This window comes from Actinia tenebrosa, unplaced genomic scaffold (genome assembly GCF_029948245.1).
Source record: "Actinia tenebrosa isolate PJP-AT-01 unplaced genomic scaffold, QUT_ActTen_1.0 PGA_scaffold11__36_contigs__length_13525064, whole genome shotgun sequence".
NCBI classification, from domain to species: Eukaryota; Metazoa; Cnidaria; class Anthozoa; order Actiniaria; family Actiniidae; genus Actinia; species Actinia tenebrosa.
The window spans coordinates 11344821-11369924 of NW_028292571.1; the positions used below are offsets into that span (position 1 = coordinate 11344821).

Here is a 25104-nt window from a genome sequence, read left to right on the forward strand (position 1 = left end):
CAAAATTGAAAAGAAAATTCAGTTAATTGTGCGACTCGTGATGAAGAAGGTAAATCATCTAAATTACAGATACCTTCGAGCAGAAGTGGCTCTTTTATTTCATAATCATACACGCTAGGTTTTGTAATTTCCATACCTCAATATTATTACTTGGAGAATATCATCTGCAAGTTTGCCTCGCATCCAAGATAGTCTTGAAAACGTGGGTCCATTATTGTAAATACAATGCTATTATAGTCAATTCTCGTTACAGCAAACACCCTCGGGATTGTCGCTTAGTGTCAGTAATTGCGAGCGTCCGCAATAGGGAGAGTTAATTTTGGTCATTTCTTTGTCATTACTTTTGGCCGGGGATTTTTCTCCTGTCCGCAATAGAATAGTGTCCGTAATATCGGGGCGTCCGCAAGGCGAGAGTTGACTGTATGGCTTTCGAATTTTCCGATATACTGTAAAAAGGGAATACCAAATCATCAAGTTTGGATCCAAGATGGAGTTGGAGTTGGAGTTACGCGGAACGAGTGGGCATTTGGAAGGCAACTTCTAACTGTTCCAAAAAATTGTATTTAACTTTTCGGCCATTCGGCTTTCTTCAGAAAAAATAAAGATATATACAGGATAAAAAATAAAAAAGTATTTTTTAACTTTTTTTACTTTTTATTCTATATGTATCTTTATTTTTTCTGAAGGCCGAATGGCCGAAACGTTAAATACAATTTTTTGGAACAGTTAGAAGTTGCCTGTTTTATCTTTTTACTTTTATATACTAGAATATTTCTATGAAGAGAACAGACTTTTGAATTGTTTGGAATCCTTCTACTGGAAGTTCATCGTTGATCTATATATAAAAACTTGAATATAGATGGTACATATATATACACTAATTACTAAATAGTACAAAATAGTGCTAGTTAAACAATAGAAAACAATGGCATTTACATGAAATTGTTCTATTTAGTATTACTAAAGTTTCACGGATTTACTGTGGTCAATCTACTCGTTTTTTTTGTTACTCGGTTTACTCGTTATTCTTACCTACGTTACTCGTTTTAGCAACACCCCTTTTTGTACATGATTCTGTAATAAGTCTAGCATGTTTACTTTAGTAACCAAGACTGTTTTGACTTGGAGATCTACTTGTAGTTTCCTGTTCTACATAACTCTTTAGATTAACCTAAACACTCAAACCACCAAGGTTGAACTTGTCTAGATACGTGTTGTAAAAAGAATTTCAGATTGGATTACCTGTTATATAATGACGAGTAATTAAACTATTTCTGTGGCGCATTCAATCTTGTACTTAGTTGTGAACAAGGCTAAGGTTGTGGTTCGGGTTGTACTGGGAGGTACAGACCTAAGTAAGGACAGTGGCAGAGTAAAAGCGCTGAAATACGAGACACAAAAACGTCCAACTTGTCGCGCAACATTGTTGCGGTGCAAGTTCGAAAACAATGTTTCTCGTTTTACATCCTATCTATCCAACTTGTCACGCAACAAAATCTAATGTCAATCTAATGGAGGAGATTGGGAGTCCTATACTGAGCAACTGGTTTTTTATTTCATAGCAAATGAAGTTACATAACCAAAAACCAAGAAGGCTATCCTACTAGCCAATTTACCGCCCGAGACATTTCAACTTTTGAAAGACCTGTTGGCGCCGAGTAAACCAAAGGACGATGCTATGACGTACGAAGTTATCGTGAAATGCCTCAAGGATCACACAAAACCAGGAACGTCAGCATTAGTTGCTAGATACGAATTTGATAATAGAATTCGGAAGCCTGAGGAGTCGGTTAGTGCTTATGTAGCTACGCTTAAACATTTAGCAATAGATTGTAAGTTCACCGACGAAATAAGACAAGAACGTTTGCGAGACAGACTCGTGTCTGGTATAAAGGACGACAAGATGCTTCAAGAGCTGCTGAAAGAAAAGGTCGGTGATGTGCGCATATGTGGGGACTTTAAGGTTACAGGAAACCCTTATTTAGATGTTGATGAGTACCCATTGCCACGAATATAGGAAACCTATGCAAGCTTTAGCGCAGGAAAGCAGTTCAGCACTATCGATCTAACCCAATCTTATCTACAAATGAAGTTAGAGGAGGACTCGAAACCTTACCTCACCATTAATACGACACTTGGCCTTTACCAGTACCAGCGTTTGCCTTACGGGGTAGCGTCCGCTCCTGCAATTTGGCAAAAGGCTATGGAGCAAGTTCTTCAAGACATCGAGGGGGCACAGTGGTACCTTGACGATATTATCGTGACGGTGAAGAGTCAGGAGGAACATCTGAAGACACTGGACAGCGTGCTACAGCGAATCGAAGATTACGGCCTTAAAGCTAACAAGGAGAAGTGCAAGTTTCTGAAAGATTCTGTCGAGTACCTTGGACACGTTATCTCTGCCCAAGGTCTGCACCAGTCCCCAAAGAAAGTGAAAGCAAAACTTCCAGATCCAGAAAATATGGGACAGTTGCGCTCGTTCTTAGGGATGTTGCAATACTACGCTCGGTTTCTACAAGGCTTAGCAACGCTTCTTGCACCCCTTCATTGCCTTCTACAGAAAGATGTGAAGTGGAGATGGGGTGATAAGGAGAAGCATAGCTTTGAGACGGTGAAATAGATGCTGCTACAGGACCGTGTGCTGACACACTTCAACCCCGATCTTCCAGTGGTTCTTGCCTGTGACAGTTCTTCATATGGACTGGGTGCGGTCCTCTCACACAAAATGTCAGATGGCAGTGAGAGACCTGTAACCTTTGCGTCTCGTTCGTTGACTAAAACAGCGAAAACGTTCGCGCAGATAGAGAAAGAGGCTCTAAGTCTGTACTTGGGCTTCCGGAGGTTCCAGACCTGACCATAAGCCTCCGAAGTTCATACTGAACCCTGGGAAAGCTGTGCCGGTCACCGCCCTAGCCAGACTACAGCGGTGGTGGTTGTTCGTTGATGCCTTTTCGTACGAGATTGAGCACCGAGGTACGCAGCAGCATTCCAAAAGTGATGGTCTGTCACGTCTTGCACTTGCTCAAGCTCCAGAGGACAAGCCAGATGAGGTAGAGTTGTTCCACGTCGCAGTTGTCGACACATTGCCTGTTACCGAAAAAGATCTTCGTAAGGCAACCAGTTGCGAGCCCCTGCTCACATGAGTCGTACCGTTTGTTGAGTCGGGCTGGGAAGGGGCGGAATCACACCCAAACATTGCACCTTATATGTGCACCTTATATTCGTAAGGACGAATTGTCAGTTCATCGTGGAATCCTGATGTGGGGAAATAGAGTGGTAGTGCCAACCAATTTGAAAGAAAAAGTCCTCAAAACCCTGCATGAGGGGCACATTGGTGTAGTTAAGATGAAGGGCGTGGCACGGGGCTACGTCTGGTGGCCGCAGATAGACCGAGAGATAGAGGAATTGGCTAAGCAATGTTTTGGGATGTCAAGAAGTAGCTCGTAGCCCATCCCGTGCCCCATTACACAGGTGGGAATATCCAGCGCAACAGGACAAGATGCGGCTGATTGTTGCAGATGCACACAGCAAGTGGTTGGAAGTGTTTGTGATGTCGCGTCGTAACACGACCACTTCAGAAACCGTTTCTACCCTGCGGTCATTGTTTGCTAGGATGTGTCTGCCGGACCAACTGAGTTCAAGCAGCTCTGCTCCCTATCATCCAGCCCCTAACGGTCTTGCTGAGCGTATGGTGCAGAGCTTGAAGAGTGGTATCAAGGCTGACAAGAGTGATACACAAGATAGATAGGTTCCTGTTGGCACACCGGAATGCACCATATGCCACCACAGCTAGGTTACAGTCCGGCGCAGCTGCTGTTTGGGAGGCAATCTCCGATCCCGCCTGGACATGTTGACGCCCACTGTGAAACTGCAAGTAGACAAGAAACTATTTAAGGACGAGACTCGATCTCTGACCTCCTTCACAGAGGGATCGTCGATCAGTTTGGGTCCGGAACTACCGCGGCGGGCCAAAGTGGATAAATGGAAAGGAACTAGAGCAAACGGGCCCACTGATGTATCGGTTACAGGTCAACGATTAAATCTGGCGACGCCATGTGGAACAGATGCGTCACGGTAGCAGTGAGGTAACACCAAATAATCATGCAGCAGAGTCGCTAACTGCATCTGATTCAGTACCTCTTCTAGACCCCGTGGAAGTGGTGGCGGCAAACGACGAACCCGAGAAGATTCCAGAAACCACACCTGTGTCTGCAGAACCGACGTAATCGTCACTATCCAGTAACGATGATACCCAGGACTGGGAGTTACCATGGACACCACCGAAGACAACGCGCTCTGTGCGAGTAGTGAAACCGCCTGTTAGATTCCAAGATAGCGCGTATGGATAGGCTGGGCACTGCAAGAACGCCGAGATTGTTGTGCTGTTATGTTAAAGAACCATCAGACTTAGGGAGGAGGAAATGTTAAGTATATTGACAGGTCGTGTATGACGTCACGACTGTCGCGCTATAAGCACGAAACGTGTTGAGCAATAAAGAGAATCGTTTAGAAGTTCACTCGAGTTGGTGTTGTTTTACTCGTTTCGGAGAACCTTTGTTATTGTCTTCAATGCACGACAGTATGCATTACAAACTCCGTCATAGCCCCTATGCTTTGGTAAGTAAAAGTCATTCAATGAATTTTAATTGTATCATATGAGCTATATGTTATCGGGTGGTCTGCATTTAGGCCTAAAGTATATATCATACTATACTCGTTTAGAGTGGATGCCATCGGATACCCAATAATATAGCTCATATGATACAATTAAAATTCATAAGAGGGTGTTCATAAGACCTGTAAGAGGGTGTTACGATAAACACCAAAACACCGAAAACCGAAACAGTACCAAAATCTTACATCAACTAAACTTTGGGATATCATAGTAAGAATCAGTGTACAACCTTCCGAAGCTTCCAAGGCCTGGCCGGGTTTAGTCTGACTGCAAAATCGAATTTTCATAACTGCTTGTCGACAGTTTTAAATGGGCTTGAATGGTTTTTACTGGGATACCTATGGATCACAGTCTTAAAATGTCTTTTTTTCCTGTCTTCACGACAAAATGGCAAAGTTGCGTAGTAGTATCAAGGGGTCTTCAGGAACTTACCCAAGAGACCTTTGCGGGCATCTGCTATGGGGCTCTTATCCATAGTCCAATCAATAATAATGTACCAGATGTCAATCAATGTCAATATGTTGTCAAGTGATAATGAGAAGGCGGAGCTAGCAGATCACGTGGCAGAGGTTTACGCATGCTCTATTTCGTTGACTGCTGTAATTCAAGACAGCCGACAGACTAAAAATATTAATTTATCAATTTGGTAAACAAGGATTTCAAGCCTAGAAGATATCGATGATTTCAAAGCGATTATTTCTAAGAATTTTCAATGAACTTCATGAGCAATAGCTTGTTTTGGTTTACTCTTCATGATTCATCTACTCGAGCAGTATTTTCTGCACGAACAAGCGAAGATCGATAAGGAGAACAGGGTTTCAGTCGTTATTCTCTTGAGCTTAACAATATAGATATTCTTATAGCCTACATTTATATATTAATACTAACTGTTTTGGCTTCAAAGTCTACTCACAAAGGAACATGAGGTACATAGGAATATTTATTTTAAGACTCTATTTGATTTAAGAAGGAAAATAAATAATTTGCTAGGCACATTCCAGGGTTTAAACTTTCCCGTTCGAAACTTTATGATCTCCTTTAATTTTTCTTCAAAATAATGGTGATTCGTGGTCTCCGCGGTCAGAGAAGTGTAATGGACTGCTTGGGTTGGTTGGTCTTTGTTGGTTGAAAGACCTGGCTTGTATTTTATTACGAGTAATTAACTGAGAAGAGCCGAATAAAGCAATAATAATAATATTTATTTTTAAAGCCCAAATACAAATGTGTTCTAAACGCTGGTAAAAACAAACGATAAAGACAAAGACAACGAAAATAAAAATCATTTACAAATACATTTCGGAGAGATATTGGCAGTGAGTTCCAGAGTACTAGTTTAGGCCGGCAGCTCAGAGAAGGAGCGATGACCATAAGATTTAAGATTATAAGACTGTGCTGATAGAAGAACTTGTGATGCAGAACGAAGATTACGGTTCGGTTTATACACTGAAATGAGTTCTTGGATATAGATTATGGAGTTCCATCCCCGCCAAAATTGATGGTTTGTATTTGAAGTTCATCACATGAATTTTGCATTCGAGTAAATTTTTTTATGTTATCATCTTGTATTTCATATGCTTCATCAAGGGTTCAACATACGTGTTTTATATTTGTCGTTCATGTTTTATATTCTTGATTGTCGCTGATTCATTCTAAGCTCCACGCCACGTATTTGTCCTTTGAAAAGAAAAGAAAATGGCGGCAGAGTTTGCCCTCTGTTGTTGAAGAGACGATTCGGCAGCTTGATACGAACCGCCAACAGGAGGATGACTGTAGTAGCTTATTGCTTCGTTTAATTATTAAATACATTAACAATTCATGAGCAAAACACAACAAAAATCACGACCGTGAAGAGTTTTGTAAATCAGATACAGAATCCTGTTCATTTGCATAAACTTAAAGATGGATTTTCTTGGCCAGATTCACTTTTATCTTGAAAATTTTAGCGAAACACAAAGGAACTAACCTAGACGTTTAACAAGCAATATATATATATATTCGTAATGGTTTTCCTACTTCTGAAAATTCTATGTCAACTCTTGTTGTCTCTGAATTGGACTCCAGTACAACTAGGTGTAGATTGGACTCTTTCTCTCCCGTGACTATTGATGAGCTAACTAAACTCTCCAGTAAACTGATGTCAAAGTCCTGTGAGCTTGATCCTCTTCCTGCTAGTCTCCTTCAAGATAAATCTGCTTCTCTTCTGCCTGTTATCTGTAGGATTGTCAACTCATCTCTCATAAATGGTTCTGTCCCTCCTTCTTTAAAAACTGGTATTGTCAAACCTCTTCTTAAGAAATCATCGTTGGATCATGAAAAACTCGTTAATTACCGTCCTGTATCAAATCTTAAGACTGTCTCTAAAATTATTGGAAAAGTTGTTGCTGATCAACTTTGTGCTTATTTGTCATCTAACAACATGCATGAACCTCTTCAGTCTGCTTATAAACAACTTCATAGCTGTGAAACTGCCCTGACTCGTGTCCATAATGACATCCTTAAAGAAATTGATAATCGTTCTGGTGTTGCTATGGTTCTTCTGGATCTATCTGCAGCTTTTGACACTGTTGATCACACTATTCTTCTTGATCGTATGTATTCAAAGTTTGGAATTTGTGGAACAGCTCTTAAATGGTTTAAGTCATATCTCTGTAATCGTTTGCAGTATGTTTCTGTTCATGGTTCGTTCTCTAAAATTGTTGATATAAATTGTGGTGTACCCCAAGGTTCGGTCCTTGGTCCGCTTCTCTACTTGTTGTACACGTCACCACTAGCTGACATTCTCCGTCGTCACAAAATGTCCTTCCATTTCTTCGCTGATGACACCCAATTATTTATGCCTTTCAGTTGCAATGATGATATTTCTACTGACTTAACTATAAAAAGAATTGAAGCCTGTCTCTGTGAAATAAATGACTGGATGACTGAAAATAAACTTAAACTTAACAAAGAAAAAACTAAACTCCTTATCTTGTCCTCGAAGTATAATCCTCATCTGTCTACTCCTCTTCTACACTTTGGCGATCAGGTTATCAAACCATCCTGTAATGAAAGAAATATTGGCGTAATCTTTGATTCTGTGATGTCAATGGTTCCTCATGTTAATAATATCTGTAAGACGTCGTTCTATCATTTGCGTAACATTGCTCGTATTCGTAAATTTATCTCCGTCCATACTACTGAAAGACTTGTCCATGCTTTTGTGACATCCAGGCTTGATAATTGTAATTCTCTTCTATATGGTTTACCTAATGCTCAAATTGATAAATTACAATATGTTTTGAACTCTGCTGCTCGTCTTGTAACTCTCTCCAAGAAGTATAATCACATCACTCCTGTCCTTTGTTCTCTGCATTGGCTTCCTGTGAAACATCGCATCAATTTCAAGATTCTACTCCTCACTTTCAAAGCACTTCATGGTCTGGCTCCTGTCTACTTGTCTGATCTCATAACTGTGTATAAACCTAAAAGAACTCTCCGCTCATCCAAGGAACTGCTTCTTGTTACTTGTCCGTACAATCTTAAATCTTATGGTTATCGTTGTTTTTCTGTGTCTGCTCCTGTTCTATGGAATTCACTACCGTCTCCTCTTAGAAACACTTCATGTCTAAAAACTTTTAAGAAAGACCTTAAGACTCATTTGTTTAAACTAGCTTTTGAATTATAATTTTTATATATTTTACAGCGCTTAGAGCCGACTTGTATAGGCGCTATATAAATCATATTATATTATTATTATATTATATACAGTATTCGTGTCCGTGTTGTATCCAATATACAAACTCTCGGCTACGCATAGCCACTCATACTGTATGTAATATACAGTATGAGTGGCCGTGTTGTATCAGATACACAACCACGATAACTACGAGGCGTAGCCGAGTTAGTAATTTCTAGCGGGGTGAGCTCTTTAGGTACACCTCACTTTAAAAAATGTTTTCTCCAAAATTTTCTCCAAAATTTGGATAGACGAGCTGTAGAAATTTCACTACCATTTAGATGTTTCTAAAGCGCGATGTTTCATATGCTTCAAATTTTGGATCGAATTTTCAAGCGGCGTCATAACTTTTTTTCTGCCCAAGACTTTCTATCCAAATTTATACACAGGCTGCAATAGTACTAGATGATAAGATTCTGAAAATTTCAGAAAAATCGTACCTGGGGATGAGGAGAAAAAAGCCAAAAACTAAAAATAGCACTGTTTGATTTTCGGCCCTAATAGGCTAAACATATAAAAAATCTTAAAATAAAATACACTGTTAGAATCTAGTATAATCCAAGCACATTATATGAAAAATACAATTAAATTGACGCAATAGTTTTGCGAAGGGAGCGAGAACAAAATTGTCCAAAATTCGCTCTTAATTAGTTTGGTTCCACCTTATTAACTATAATTATAGCTGGCATGTAAATAGTAAAAATTGCGTTAAACCTGAATTTATTTGAATATTAAATCATTGGACATCTTTGATGAACAGCAAATAAGGAGTTTATGTTTGATTTGGTAAGGATGCGTTAAGAACGACTAGTTACAATAAAAGGATAAGTGATAATGAACTTTTAAACTTATAGACATACAGGTACTCTTCGCCGTTTCAAAAACATCTGTTAGATAGAGTTAATGTTTCGTTTATTGACGAAATGTTACAAGCTACGGTTTCAGAACTAATTCTCTTCGCGAGTTATATACGAGTTGGTTCGAAATCTAAAAAATGCGAAGCAAAATAAAGCGTTACTTGTGTAGAAAAATATATATAAAGTTTGAGCGATCTGACTTACCCGGTAGCTTGCTCTGAAACTCGACGAACTGAATTTAAATTAGCGTCACTTATATACAAATGCGACTTAATCCGAGGCAAGCTACTCGTGCGTGCGTGCAGACAGGAATCTATTATTAAATTCATGCTTTTCGCGCATAACGAAACACTCCCCCCCCGGCCTAAATAAAGAATCTTATCTTAACCTTAATTCTTGGAAAAACACTTAATTCTAACTAAACAAGATGCATATTCAATAAATAATTCTTATCTAAAGTTCAAACTAGGTCTTTCTAGTGTCCTTCTTTTCTTCATTATTCAGTTTCTTCTACAGGAATCAGAACTACCAATTTTTGGACTGCTCTCTCTACAGTGGTGTAGTTTCTTCCTTGGTAGGTTTTCCGCGGCTCCCCTTGCTTGGGTACTTTGTACTGTACTTGCACTCGTCGAACTTTTCCATCTTGATCTGATTCAGCCTTGGATACCTTTCCAAGCTTCCAGTTTCCTCTCACCAAGTTTGAGTCTTGTATCATCACTATATCTCCAACCTTGACATCTCGTCTGGCGGTATGCCACTTCTGTCTAACGAGCAGACTTGGGAAGAAATTCTGAGTCCATTTTTTCCAAAATGCATTCACGATACTTTGAACAAATTCGAAGCGGTATCTTGGATTGGCTGTCTCTTTAAATGGTCCACTTGGAATTCTTGAGGTCGATCTTCCTAAAAGAAGGTCATTTGGACACAAGTACTTGCCATCATCTGGTTGTGTTGGGAGTCTTCCGATCGGTCTTTCATTTACCAAATTCGCAGCTTCATAACAAACTGTCTGCAACTCTGAAAATGTCATAATGTTGTTTCCAATGGCAACTGTCAATGCTTTCTTGACCGACTTTATTAGAGCTTCTGATATACCGTTATACCATGGTGCATCAGCTGGAGTAAATTTCCATTGCATTCCTTCGGTGGCTCCAAATTCTGCTAGCTTGTCCCAGTCCCAGGATTGAGTCACGCTCTTTAGTTCTTCATTTGCAGCTACGAGCTGTGTTCCATTATCTGAGATAATTTGCTTGGGATAACCTCTCAGGGCAACAAAACGTCTTAGTACCATCAAGAACTTCTGGGCACTATAATCTGGCGAGACATCCACGTGTACCGCTCTTGACCCGAGACAATTGAAGATTACTCCATAAGCTTTTCCAGTGGATCTTTTCTTTACTTCATCGCGGATGCTAAAGGGTCCAAATAGATCGATGCCAATGGAACTCCAGGCTGGTGCAGGCTTTAACCTTTCTACTGGAAGTTTGCTCATCACTTGCTCCTCAGTCTTCTTTTCCAATTTCTTGCAGGTAACGCAGTGAAACTTTATTGACTTGGCCATCTTGTGAGCACTAATAATCCAAAATCGTGCTCTGACTTTGGCAACAGTAGTCGCGACGCCATAATGTCCTTGATTATGTACGTACGTTACATAAAGACGAGAAAAACGATGATCATAGGGTAGGAGAATGACTTCATTTTGATTGTAGCTCATTTGCATCCATTTATCTACTCGTCCGCCAACTGTTATCATACCATGATCCTTGTTGGTTGTAGGACAAAGGCGTTTTGAGCTCTTGTTGTTCATGTTCTGTTCAGTTGTACTTGTGCGTTTCTTATCCAAAACAGTTCAGCTTTCTCGATCTCTTCAGAAGATAGAGGTTTTGTGGCATTCTTGAAACTAGGTTTGCTTTTTGGACTTGCGTCCTTTTGATACATAGCCAGTACTCTTGCTGTCACTCTCAGCAATCTGATGTAGGATGAGAATCGCTCGATGTTGATTCTTACTTCTAACGTATCTGATTGGATGTTTTGTGCCATCATAACAGGTTGAACTGTCTCTGGGAGAATTATGCTTGTGGGTTTCTGGGTTATTGGCCATTCACTTACTGGTAACTCCAAGAATTCTGGTCCCTTTTGCCAGGCACTGTCAACATCTAGTTCATCAGGTTTCTTGCCACGTGTTAACCAGTCTGCGATGTTCAGTTCTCCGTCAATCCAATACCAATCAGAGGGATTTGTCTTTTCTTGAATTTCACCTATGCGCGTGCCAGCGAACGTATTGAATCCGTATGATTCTTTCTGGACCATAGCTTGCACAATTTGCGAATCCACAAGATGGTAGAATTTCACAAAGTCGTATCTTGATTCTTTCTTTATGAAGACCTTTAGACGCTTGTTTAGAACTGCTCCACACAATTCAATTCTATCAATTGACATCTTCTTTACTGGGGTCAGGCGATTCTTCGACATGATTAGATTACTCTCAAACGTATTTTCTGGCATTTCCCATCTGGCGTAGGCACATGCACCATAAGCTTCTTGAGATCCATCGCTGAAAATGACTAGGGAAGGATCACCAACAGCATTACTTGGCTTGATACATCTGTTGAACGATATTTTCTCCATACCAAAAAGGTGCTTGAAAATTTGCAACCATTCACTTTGGAACATATCTGGAATAGGATCATCCCAATCAAGTTTTGGATCATTCAGCCATAGCCTTCTCATCTGCATCTTTGCTTTCACAGTAAACGGACCAGCAAGTCCCAGGGGATCATAGATCCCGTTAACTTGTGACAAAATCATTCTCTTTGTCAACGGCTCTGGAACTCTTTCAGGAATCTGCTTGACACTCAAATCGGGTTCTGTTCTTAACTTCTTCTTCTTCGGGGAGAAATTTAGACGCACTTTAAAGTAGAACTGGTCTTTGACGGGACTCCATACCACACCAAGAACTTTCTCTGAACTTGAATTTCTTTCGTCTTGTAAAAGCGGTTTATCGTCACCTTGATTAGATTCACGTGAGAACGTCCAATACTTGACTTGAAATCCTCCTTTCCTCAAGAGAGTCTCTATGTCTGTTGTTAGAGATTTAGCCTCTTCCTTGCTTTTGACGCTGTCAATGATGTCATCCATATAGGTATTGCTTGTGATGGTCTTTGCTGCTTGAGGATACTCTGTTGATGACATCTCTGCGGTTTTTCTCAAGGCTACAGTAGCTATTGTACCAGCGGGTTTGTCTCCAAACGATACTCTCTGAATAACGTAGGTGTCGGGTTCTCTATCCTTCTCCATATTTCTCCACAAGAATCGATGAGTGTTCTGATCTTTGATGCCAATCTTGACTGTGTGGTACATTTTCTTGATGTCTCCAGTAATTGCTGTTTCATTTTCTCTAAATCTGACGAGAACTCCAAGCAAATTATTAAGCAGGTCAGGTCCCTTGGCCCAATACTCATTCAAAACATGACCCATGTAGTTAGCGCTACTGTTAAATACTATTCGTACAGGGGTGGACTTGGAATCTGGACGAAGAACCTCGTGATGCGAAATGTAGTGGACTGGTCCTTTGTAATGTCTCATCTCTTCTGCAGTGAGCTTTCTGGCGACATTTCTGTTTATCATATCATCTATTTGCTCTTGATAGACTTTAGCATGTTCTGGATTCTTGACTAATCTTTTCTCTGTAGACAACAACAATCCCATTGCTGCTTTCCTGTTATCTGGTAATTCAGCTGGATTTCTTATCCAAGGGTAATCTGCGGTCCATGTGTTTTCTTCATTGTTGAATTTCAAGTTTTGTTCAATTAACTTCAGTTCTCGTTCTTCTTTTAGCGTATAGTCCTTCGATCCAGGAGGGCACTTTCCACATTTACAGCCGCCACAACGAGGAGTACACTCGATCCCAAGATTCTCGATCTTGTAGAAATCTTCTAAGTCTACTTTGGGCTTTACCTGACTAACATGGTGAACTCCTCCAAGTACGTGTTGGCTACGCGTCTCTTTGACTTCCTTGAGAAGTGGGTGTCTACCTCCAAGACATCGTCCAAATCTGTTTTTCAGTAACATCAAATGTTCCACCTTTTGCTCTGGTTCTGGATGAAATGCAGCATACTCGTAACCAATTAGAATATCTACAGATCCTTCAGGCCTTGCTATGTCATCTCTCTTGATATCTTTGAATAAATGTACTGCTCCTTCGACGTCGATGCTATGGATGTCCGATGTGATTCTGTCTATCCCGAACGCATCTATCTCTACCACACATCTTTGCTTGTCTATCAGATGAAGTTTGTACCTTTTAGAGTCGATCGTCTCCGTCTTACCCCCAACTTTGATGATAGTCAATTGCGCGTTCTTGCTTGGCAATCTTTGTTCTTCAGCTTTGGCGTTGGTAATGAAACATAATGATGCTCCACTGTCCCACATGACATTTACGTCTCCTTTAGGTGTTGGAATTTTTTGAAAAAGTAGGAGGCAAGTTTCTTCTGCTAAGCTGTCACAGGACGTGGCACGTTTACCTTTTGGTGTCTCTTCATCTTGTGTTTTGCTGTGTTGGTTACTTACAGGTTCCTCCGTACTGTTCTGACTTTCTTCAGGATTGTGAAGTGTCTTGTGATGTCGTCTGGTACAACCACTCTCTCCACAGTTCTTTTTTCTCTTGCAGTCTCGGAACAAGTGTCCTGGCTTAAGACATGACCAGCATGCTTTTTTCGTCTTTATTAGATCTTTCTTCTCGCTGTACGGCTTAGATAAGTAAATACGACATTCATCTGTCCAGTGATCCGCGTTGTCCTGTAACAAGCACTTCTGGGAAATCTTTCCATCAGAATAACGCTGTTGTCTCTCTCCTGGTTGGCGAGTATCTTGTTCTTTAGCTACTACATGATGGGCTGCTGATTTGTATGAAGTGTTGCTTGTACGCAATTCAGCTGCGTCGTATTCTATCGCTCTCTTCTGGCTTAGTAAAAACTGCAACAAACTAGGGAACTTGTTAACTCTTTCAACTTTACTGTCATCATCCGTCACCATCTTAGCCCATTCTTTTCTCACACTGGCAGGCAGTTTTTTCTCGGTTATACTAACAGAACTAGTAGTTGTCATTTCGACTTCAAGGTCAAGTCTCTTAAGGTCTCTGAAGCCATCTTCCACGACATCAATAAATTCGATCAATCGCTTACTCTCTCCATCTCTTATCGGTCTTACCTTGCGTATGGTATCTATGATAGCATCAGCGATTTTCGATGGGTCACCATATTTCTCGTCTAGGCGTTTCCATATTTGGTGGATGTCATCATCCACGCTTTTAACCACGCCAAAAGGTTCTTTGCCAAGACAGGATCTTAGCGTATATGGAGCGGTTTCTGTTGATAAACTTGTCATAACTTGTTTCTGGAAATCTGCTTTAAATCTCGGATATTCTCTTAATTCTCCTTCGAATCTCGGCATCTTTATTTTTTCCAACCGTAGATTATTCATCTTTGCTGTCTCCTGAATACTTAGTTCTTCTGTCAACTTTGTTTCAACTTCCTCAGCAGCTTGACTGTACATATTCTGTATAGCGACTATCCACGTAATTTCTAGAGTGGCACTTTCTCTGGGTAGCAGGCTGAGATACTCGTTGTTTGCTTTCTTGCAGTCGGCAAAGGCTTCATCTAATTCTTTCTTGGCTACCTTGAGGGCTGCAAGCGACGAATATTTCACAATATTTATAACTTGTCCAAAGACTGCTTTGGCACTACTCCTTCTCACATACGCTTGATCTAACATTCGTTGAAATTTCTCTTCTTCTCTAAGAACCGCTTGCTTCTTTTCTTCTTGTTCCTTGGCTTCATTATCGGTAGACGTTTTCTTCTTCTCGTATTGATTCTGGCGTTTCATAGCGTCGCTGAACAAATCTTGCAATTCCAGAATCCATGTGTCACCGGCTTCTACCTCTTCATCAGTCAGGAATGTGGTATAAACATCGTGCTTTAACTCAACGGTCTTCCAGGTTTCAACCAATTCGTCGTAATTTCTCTTGACTATTTCTACTCCACAATCTTCGTCGATAGCCTTCTTTACTTCGTTTAATTTTCTGGTAAACTTGCCTTTAGCTGCTCGTCTTTGGTTCTTAACGTCATCGGCCATGTTCCAGTCGTCTTGGTGAGCTCGGATTTCGAATGTTTCGTTTATTGACGAAATGTTACAAGCTACGGTTTCAGAACTAATTCTCTTCGCGAGTTATATACGAGTTGGTTCGAAATCTAAAAAATGCGAGGCAAAATAAAGCGTTACTTGTGTAGAAAAATATATATAAAGTTTAAGCGATCTGACTTACCCGGTAGCTTGCTCTGAAACTCGACGAACTGAATTTAAATTAGCGTCACTTACTTATATACAAATGCGACTTAATCCGAGGCAAGCTACTCGTGCGTGCGTGCTGACAGGAATCTATTATTAAATTCATGCTTTTCGCGCATAACGAAACAGTTAACAACTGTTAATCTGGTTAGAAAAAAAGAAAGAAAGGAACATATAGTACAGAGATTTATGTTATGCAACATCTCAAATCGCTCATGGTCATACATATTTTCATTCACCAAAATCGTCTGTCATTTAAGACTTTCTTTTAAGTCTCGACACATCCCACGCTTTAAATGGCATTATTGAGAAGAAAAGACGAATTTGATTTTATTTTACCTCTCTATTAGCTCAGGAAGTTAATGACACAAAATCGCGCAAAAAAGACCATAGTCTAGTGCGAAAAACTGCTGACCAAATGTCGAACAAATCCCGTGGGTATGTCCCTGTGTTCCAGCCAATCCATTCCCAAAGCTAAACAACGTCCCCAACCCCCCTCCGCAAAATGAAGCGTAAAGTTTGATTTTGTATGAACAAATAAGCCAAGAAAACTTTATATCAATCATATGAGAACGATTCTGTGCAAAAATATTGACCTTTTTCCCGATAACGAATTTCTGGCAAATTTTTACTCGGCTCAAGGTGCATAGTACCACTGGTCTTTAAATCGGAATATTTTAAAAGTGGCAAAGTTTCAAACCTAAAATTATACCAATTCTAATAGATCTAGCCTTATATTTCAACTTTATTGGAAAAAAATTGTCGGCCAATGCAAAACGACTTTGCGAGGTTTCATCAAAGTTACTTCAAAGTCATATCAAATAATGATCAAGAACTTAGCTGATAACTAGTCTTCTGATGCCAAATTCAGTCTTGATTGGGATGACAGGACTGTCATTGTCTTTCCTGAGACATGTCGTACCATGGTGTATCCAAATAAACTTGTAATGATTCTTCTTTTTAAACTCCAAGCACTTGTTGAACATCTGGCGGTTAGTTGCTGTCAAGCTTTCACAAATAAATATGGTTTATTCACGTTGTCTTGTGCAGCCGAGAACTCTTGAGCTTTGATGAAGCTTCTTGGATTGGTAGAAATCATCCCTAGTTGATCGTTTCCTAAACTTTACAAACTTGATGGCGAGGCTTTAGTCGCATAGCAATTCATTTAAGGAACAAACAGGTGGATCACCACAAATACATTTATTGGTAGGAATATATTCATGTACCGTATACGTTCCTACCTTTTGGCGATTTATGACAATTTTGGTAGAAGTGCTAGTTGGTTCGTTACTTAACAGCGTTATAATCAAATCTACATCGCTCATAAATCCCTAAAGTGAATTACACATTTCCTTCATCTTCCCCAACCCCCTCCCCCACGTACCACATTTCGGTAGAATTCCTTTTATAGCAGCTTCGGCTTCTCCTGTGACGTTTTCTTGAACAATATTGAGCATTTCGTCGTCGTCATACAAGTTTTTTTCATTAATCGCTCGATTGATGCTTTAAGGAAGCATGGTTGAGTGATCATAGCGTCGGTCTCGCAATCCGGTGGTTCCGGGTTCGAGTTCCGCTGTGGCCACTAGCTGAGACTGTATTTGTTCCGATTCCTGATTGTAAATAGCCAACTGGTTTGCCTCCTTGCCAGTTGGGATTCTTAACGTGTTTTATGTTTCTTTGATCTTTCATTTCAGTTTATTAATTGTAGGAGGGCCATAATGGAAACTACTGGGCCACCAGTAATGTATGTCACCCTTGTTAAATAAAGTCAATTTATTTATTTTATTTCAAAATACACGATATTCTCGACTTTGCCACCAAACGGTTAAAAAACGGTTTTTGCTGTTTTGCTATTTCTTTTCCAAGCAAAAGGAGTGCTGATTGGTCGTGTTTGGATCGACTTCGGCTGGAGTTATCAACAGGCAGCTCTGTTTTGCTTGCATAATTATCATGGACATTACTGCTGGAATACCTGTGGTGTCCCAGCTATAAAGTGCCTTTGTTTTTTGTTTTTTGTTGTTTTTTTTTGTATTTTTTCGTCACCGCGACAAAATTGCAAAGTTGTGCATTAGTTACCCAAGAGACCTCTGCGGGTATCCGCTATAGGGTTCCAGTCTATAGTCCAATCAATTATCAGATGTCAGTCAAGGTTGATATGTTGTCAAGTGATTATGGGAGGGCGGAGCTAGCAGATTACGTGGCACAGGGTTATTTCTACGCATTGACAGACGTGATTCAAGACAGCCGAACTAAAAATATTAATTATCAATTTAGTAAACAAGGATTTCAAGCCGAGAAGATAGCGAGATGATTTCGAAGCGATTATTTCTAAGAATTTTCATTGAACATCATGGGCAAAAGCTTGTTTTGGTAAACTATTCATGATTAATCTACTCGAACAGTATTTTCTACACGAACAAGCGAAGATGGATGAGGAGAACAGGGTTTCAAGAGTCAGAAGTACGATAAGCGATAGTAAACGAATATTTCATTCAGTATGACTCGTTATTCTCTTGAACTTGACAATATAGTCTTATATATAGCCTATATTTATGTATTTATATGAACTGTTTTGGCTTCAAAGTCTACTCACAAAGGAACATGTGGTACATAGCAATATTTATTTTAAGATTCTATTTGATTTAAGAAGGAAAATAAATAATTTCCTAAGCACATTCCAGGGTTTGATCTTTGCCGTTTGAAGCGTTATGATCTCCTTTAATTTTTCTTCAAAAAAATGGCGATTCATTAAAAAATATGTATAAATTATAAAATGTAAAGCAACTATGAGAGAGGTTTTGAGCAAATATTAGCCTGTATTTACGTTTTAAATGAAGCATTTTGATTTTAAAGCGAGCCGTACGAATTTGCTTTAGAGACGTCGTTGCATAGCAAACGAGCTAATTACGTATGCCAAAGTCCGGATCCCGGAACTGGAATTGGAGTTCCAGATTCAGTTTTTTGATGAGTATGGCATAAACTGCCTGCAAACGGCTTTTAACACTGTCGTTCGAAATTTCGCAACTTGTTTTTACTTCTCCTTTAGATTCTTCGAGACACTGATACTAGTAAACCGTCCCAACCAGGGTCTGTTTTATCATTACTTTGCGGATACGTCAACGAAATACTTTATCATTACTTTGCGGAGACGTCAACGAAATACTTTATCAGTATTTTTGGAAGCTCAACCAACTAAATCCTCCATGCATGTTGAAACCAGATCCTCCAGGTCCTCTAGGTATCCCAGCTTACCCAGGAACCAGGGTCTTGTCTTGACGTTGACGTTGGCCTGAAGCAATGCAAAATATCGGAGGATACGGCTTAGAACCTTGATTTTCGTTTCCTCCTCTTTCGTCGTTCAGAGTTTGAAAACTATCCTCAGATGAACTGGATGAAGCTACCGAGGAGCCAGACAAGCTGTCTTCTTCGATATGTAAATCGGTTTTTTTTTATGTCTAGCTCAACTTGTCGCTCTTGTATTCTAATTTTATTGTCTAGCTGAATACTCCAGTTTCAAGTTTTCTTTGCTCAGTCTTAGTCTCGTTTGTACGTTATAATATTCAGCTATTTAACCAAAACCCTTGGCATTTTAATCAACTCGTATTGTTCCGTAGTGCGTACATTCCTTACTATACAATGGGCCTTAATAAAACGAAAGAACACGTTTGTATACAATCGAGGCTAAGACTGAGCAAAGGTGAACTCGAAATGGGAGTATTGCTCTCTCCCGTAGCTTCGCTTCGTTTTTGGCCGCTTCCAATTGAATCTCTGCTCGCTTTGCTGCTTTTTTTGCCTCTATAATGCTTCTTTTACTAGGTGAACTCGGTGCCTTTGATTTCCTTGAATTGTGCGATGAACTGTGTTTACTTCGTGTCGAACGAGGGCTTAGCAATATCTGTAAATGCTCGTGACCAATAACTTCTCTTTCAGTGGAATCTCCAACTGCAAATTCCTTTTTCTTCCTGCATGGAAGTTTCGGCATTTTCCGGTTTTGGGGAATTTTTTGTGTTTTTAACAGTTTAGACTTCGATCTGGTCACTACTCCGGGCCCTACATCGACCATGGTCTCAACTCTACTCGTGGTTTGCGACTTTGAAATCCGGCTCGAAGGACCAAATGTCGAGGGTGGTCATGGCGTTTATTACTGTAACGTATTGTCGACTTACTTTTACATCATGTCGTTTTACTAAGTGATAAAACTACTACACAAAAAAAACGACTCCGAACTGATCTTTCCAGGTATATCACTCTCACGCGCCCGCCGCATCTCAGCCTGTGATCAGTGCGTGATCCAATCTTCTATCAACTAGTGTATAAAGTGTCCTTGACACTGAATCCCTATTAGAAAGAGAAATAGCTTCAAAATACTAACCTTGACTTTTAAAGTTTTAAGAGAATGACTCCTTCCTATGCCTCTCGAAACTGAAATGAATTAAGAATTAAACACCTATGAGAGGTGTGGATACAAACTTGATGGTGAGGCTTCAGTCGCATAGCAATTCATTTAAGGAACAAACACGTGGATCACCACAAATACATTTATTGGTAGGAATAATAAATTAATGTACCGTATACGACGTTCCTACCATTTGGCGATTTATAACAATTTTGTTGTTGAGTTTGGTTGAGTCGTACATACTAAAACCATGATGTTTAAAAACAAACATGTAAGAGATTTTTATACAGATTTTCATACGGCGTTACTCGTTGGCAAAATTGAAGTTGGTACAGAGAAGAGTAAGTGAATTCCCAAAGTAATACCGAATATAGCCAAGAAAGATATATGGGGAGATGTTTCCGGGTAACGAAACGAGTAAGCAGATTGCAGGTGTCAAGATTCTTAATTTAAATAAACAATACAAGGAATTTTTTTTGCTATTCGAACTCGACATCTTAGAAATCTTTATATTGACGAAAAAGACCATACATAGACCTTTAAAATTTTGAAAAAACTGGTCAAATGAAATCGAAATAAACGGGCCAGTGGGACAAAAGTGTCACAAAATTCAGCTCTAATTTGGCTTTGCTTCATGGACTGACTTAAAGAACATTTCTAGTCGTAAATCTGGTACACAAACATTTTGATACATGGAAAAACTATGTAAATATCCTACTCGAGTTAAATGAAAGAATCATTGACCAAACGAATTAAACATGGCAGTGAATCAATGTCACATTTAACCAGCAAACATTTCTAACTTCTAAACATCACGATAAGCTACGGTTTTTCTTTCGGCTTTTACATCGACCCAGATCTTATTTGGGAAAAATAAGATTATAAAGCTATTTAAAGAACGTTTCAATCGTAATTTTTAGCGTGCATTTAACAGTAATCAAACTTCTAAACGTAAATTTGAACCTCGGTCACGCAATCAACAAAGATCGCGTTTTTTGCTCATCAGTACCGACAATCCCAAAACCTTTCCAATGGAGCTTAAATTTACTAAACCAAATTTAACTTTCAAACAACGGCACAAACATTAATTTCCTAGTTTTCAGGGTAAATTTCATGGCAATCTTTACGAAAATCCTTAGTCCTGCGTTGATTCGGGAAGCGTGATTTTCGCATGTATTTCAACCAAATTCAACAAGTTTCTATGCAGTCAGAATTAATTTCCCCAAATCAATCTTTAAAGTTTTGAAAAGATCTATTCTTCCTCAACTTGCAGCATACGTGTTATTTCAATCAGAGAACTTGCCCATAGTTAAATCTTTTTTTCTTTTGAGGCAACCAATTAGCATATGTAAACACAGGCCTCCTATTTTCTCTCGCCAAAAATTCGTCCCTTTCCCAATAAGCTTGAAATCCAGTCCAATGAACGAAAAAGGGTGATACATTAAGAATAAAGTTCAAAAATTGTCATAGATGGTTTATTTTTTACGTGTGCTCTGTTCAAAGTTTGTCCATTTTCACTCCTCTTGAGCGTCTCTTGCTTGGGTTTCGGTCGAACCTCTTCTGTGGCCGTTTTCTCGAAAATAAAATAAAATTTTCAAATACCAACTACCCAGGGATTCATATCTAATAATGGCCTATCTAACTTTAAAAGAAGAGCAAATTTGATTTTTTGACCCTTGCCACGAATTCTTGAATTTGTTCGATTCTTGTGGACATTGCCTCTTAACAGCGTTATAATCAAATCTACATCGCTCATAAATCCCTAAAGTGAATTACACATTCCCTCCAACTTCCCCAACCCCCTCCCCCACGTACCACATTTATTTCTCCCCTACCCCACTTTCCCCCGATCTAATAACTAATAAATCAATTAGAATATAAAACTCTGATCGCGTAAAATCAATCATAAATTGCCTCAATTGAATCATGTCCTGAGGAAAGAAATACAAATTCCCTCGTCATCCTTGTAGTACTCTTTACAGCCATTCTTAATCACGGAACCATGAATTGTATACCATAACAGCAATTTCATCTTTGGCTCACATAAAAAGTTGAGAGAATTTTTCATATTTGATTTGTCATTGTTATCTAAGTAATATTCCTGTGTCGAGGGTAAAAAGGTCTAAAGATTACTCTTTTAAGTCGTAAAAATCTCTAAAATTTAAGATAAGACGTAAAAACAAATTTAACTGTAGTGAATTTCGGTTTCGATTTTCTACTTTGGGAACTTTCTTTTAAGAGGGTTATAAAGTAGTTTTTCTTTGTTGTTTTTTATCCCCGCACTTCCGATTCAGTAAACCTAATCATTCTGATCACCATTTATGAGATTCTTCTATTTGAAACGCCGCCTTTTTCATTAAAAACAACATCTTATTTGACCTGATTTGCCTGATCACGATAGTGCTAAATGATCGTCAAAAAGCATAATGAATTTTCCGAAAGAGGTCTAGCAAACACCACATAAATGAATGAACACAATATCACCTTTTGCTCGTTTTGATAGATATGTCAGTATTTTTTTGGTTTTTATTAGTATTTAGTGTTCATGAAAACGTTTATTTTGGACGAACTTTATATGTGACTCTTGTCCTGTTGTTCTTTCTCTCAACTAGTGTTTTTCTTAATTAATTTATTTTTAAATATTAAGTACTAGTTGTAAAGCTGATAAATAACTAATGAATAAAAATTTCAATTCCCATTAATCGTATCGCACGAGTTAACTGTAACCGCCATAATTTAAGGAGCATTCACAAACACTTGTTTGGGGGAGGGGGGGGGGGGGAGGGGGTCCCCCAAAAAAATGAAGATATAAAAGGGGAGTACTGGAAAAAAAAAAAAAGAAAGAAAGAAAGCTCTGAAGGGGGTACCTGAAATTAAAAAGATAAACCAGGCCACGGAATAACATGTTCAATTATATTTCAACAATATCATGAAAACTTGTTGACGGTGGAACACTGACCTAGGAATATTACCCAATTTTTGATGGCCTCACAGATGAAGAAATTAAGAACCTTTCATTAGAAGCGCAAATTAGAAACGAAGAGATTAGAATGCAAAAGAATGCATGGAGTGGCAGGGGAAAGTGCTGGAAGAATTGATGATGCACCTGTTTTGGGTGAGCTTATTCATTCACAGTTGAGCCCATCATTTGAAGATTTGAAGACTTACCTAAAGGAGTACCAGCATGCAACAGCTAACAACAAGCCTTCTGTTCCTGTGGATACCACCATATGCAGAAACTTGAGGTCTTTATGCAGAGGCACGTTCAGTTAGGTAAATTGTATTTGGAGTATATTCGAGATTCATGTGATCCAGCTACAAAATGTGAATATTGCCAAATTACACAATGGCAAGCACCTATAATGGAGCGTATTCCACGTCCTTTCCCGGATAAGGCAAGAGAAGGTCATTACTTAGATGTTTTCAGTACGCCAACTACAACTGAAGATGAATCACCTCAAGAAATTGATGACTTCTTACCAAGAGCAAGAGTCAAGAAATGTTTTGCTGCTGTGTCTTACAGAGTTCTGACAAACAAACATCGACAGACCCCAGTAAAGAATTGTGTGTCCCTGTACATTTGTTAAAAGATTCCGTGAAACACTACGAGGAGCCCAAAATTTTGAGCGAGATGAGGGCTCGTAAGAGAAAGCAAAACAAGGAAGATCGGAAAGCTAAACTGTACGATGACTATGACTGGCCCTATCTCATTAAATCAGGGGATTTGGAAGCTAACAGTCAAAGAACTCGAAAAATACACATGGAGTATCATAAACTTTCATGCAAATACCTCTCCAAAGATGGAAAATTAGGATTTATAAGGCATCACTACTATGCAAGAAGACAAGAAGAAGAAAGTGTAAATCCCCTTAGCAGTAGTGCTAGTTAAGAAGAGTGGACTACAGATGGCAGTGAAAATGAAAGTATTGCTGGTGAAGATATGGAAGTGAAGAGGACTGAGGGTGATGAAGTCACAGAAGAGAGTGTGACAGCTACAAGATCGGGAAGAAGGATTGTGAGAAAATTCGAGACTGACTGCCTGTACTACTGATTGTGTAGAGCCTGTAGACAGTAAGAATTTAGAAATTAAATTTCTTTATTAGGGTGTTTTTTTTGGAATGAGTGTTCAATTGAAATTTTTCTATATAGAGGACATTACATGGGCGCTTGGAGATACGAAATTTATCTTCTCGTGTTGGAAATCTCTCACTCGTTCGCTGCGCTCACTTGTGAGAGATCTTTTCAACACTCTTTTCAATATTCTGTTTATTATATAATTATCAATGAAAGTATGTTTTGGCTTTTTCAGGCAATTCTTTCCGTGCTATATAACTTTACTTTTAAGAACAACCTTTTGCTTTGGAAAGAGAAGAAAAAGCCCGAAAGAGCAAATCTTCCAAAGGTATGGGGAATTTTTTCCAGTGATACAAAACAAACGATTCAACAGACGGACGGACAGAAAGTGAGACAGACAGACAGACAGACACTAAATTTAGTTAGAGGCTTTTTAATACGTACTCGAGTGCTTTACTTGTAGTGAGCTCTCTTATTTGATTTCGGGGGGGGGGGGGGGGGGGGGGGAGGGGGGAATACAGAATGTGTAAAAAAATGTACAATAACTAGTATAACCTTACATACCAAATTGTCACTATGTCTAAAAATCTCTAAAAATCTAAAGAAGAAGTAAAAATAAGTGGCAAAATTTCGAACGACAGCGTTTATGCCATACTCATCAAACTCATCGAATAACTCAATCTGGAACTCCAATTCCAGTTCCAGGTTCCGGATTTTGGCATACGTAATTAGTAACACGTTTCAAAAGCATGCAAAATCTCACGGCTCGCTTTAAAATCGAAATGCTTCATGTAAAACGTAAATAAAGCCTAATATTTTTGCTCAAAACCTCTCTCATAATTGCTTTAAAATATATAATTTATCGATATTTTTTAATGAATCTTTTAAAGAAAAATTAAAGAGATCACTATAACGCTTCGAGCGACAAGGATCAGACCCTGGAATGTGGGTAGCAAATTATTCATTTTGCTTCCAGCTTAAATCAAATAGATTCTTAAAATAAACATTGCTATTATATGTACCTCATGTTCCCTTGCAGAGG

The 25104-nt window shown here is 39.1% G+C and overlaps 2 protein-coding genes across 2 annotated transcripts in view; both read right to left on the minus strand.

The window, feature by feature from the left end:
- LOC116302403 (putative iron/ascorbate oxidoreductase DDB_G0283291) overlaps positions 1-20053 on the minus strand; it is a 39944-nt gene extending 19891 nt beyond the window's left edge. Inside the window, exon 1 of the mRNA XM_089027643.1 lies at positions 19965-20053. The gene's annotated coding sequence lies outside the window, so the exon portion shown is untranslated. The remainder of the gene's footprint in view (positions 1-19964) is intronic.
- On the minus strand, positions 11051-15379 carry LOC148912559 (uncharacterized). Its single transcript, XM_089027206.1, has one exon. It carries the CDS (start codon positions 15377-15379, stop codon positions 11051-11053), a length of 4329 nt encoding a protein of 1442 aa, XP_088883332.1.
- Positions 20054-25104: the final 5051 nt, after the last annotated feature.

Coding starts and splice junctions, on each gene's coding strand:
- LOC148912559 (XM_089027206.1), bottom strand. CDS start 15,379: ATGGCCGATGACGTTAAGAACCAAAGACGAGCAGCTAAAGGCAAGTTT.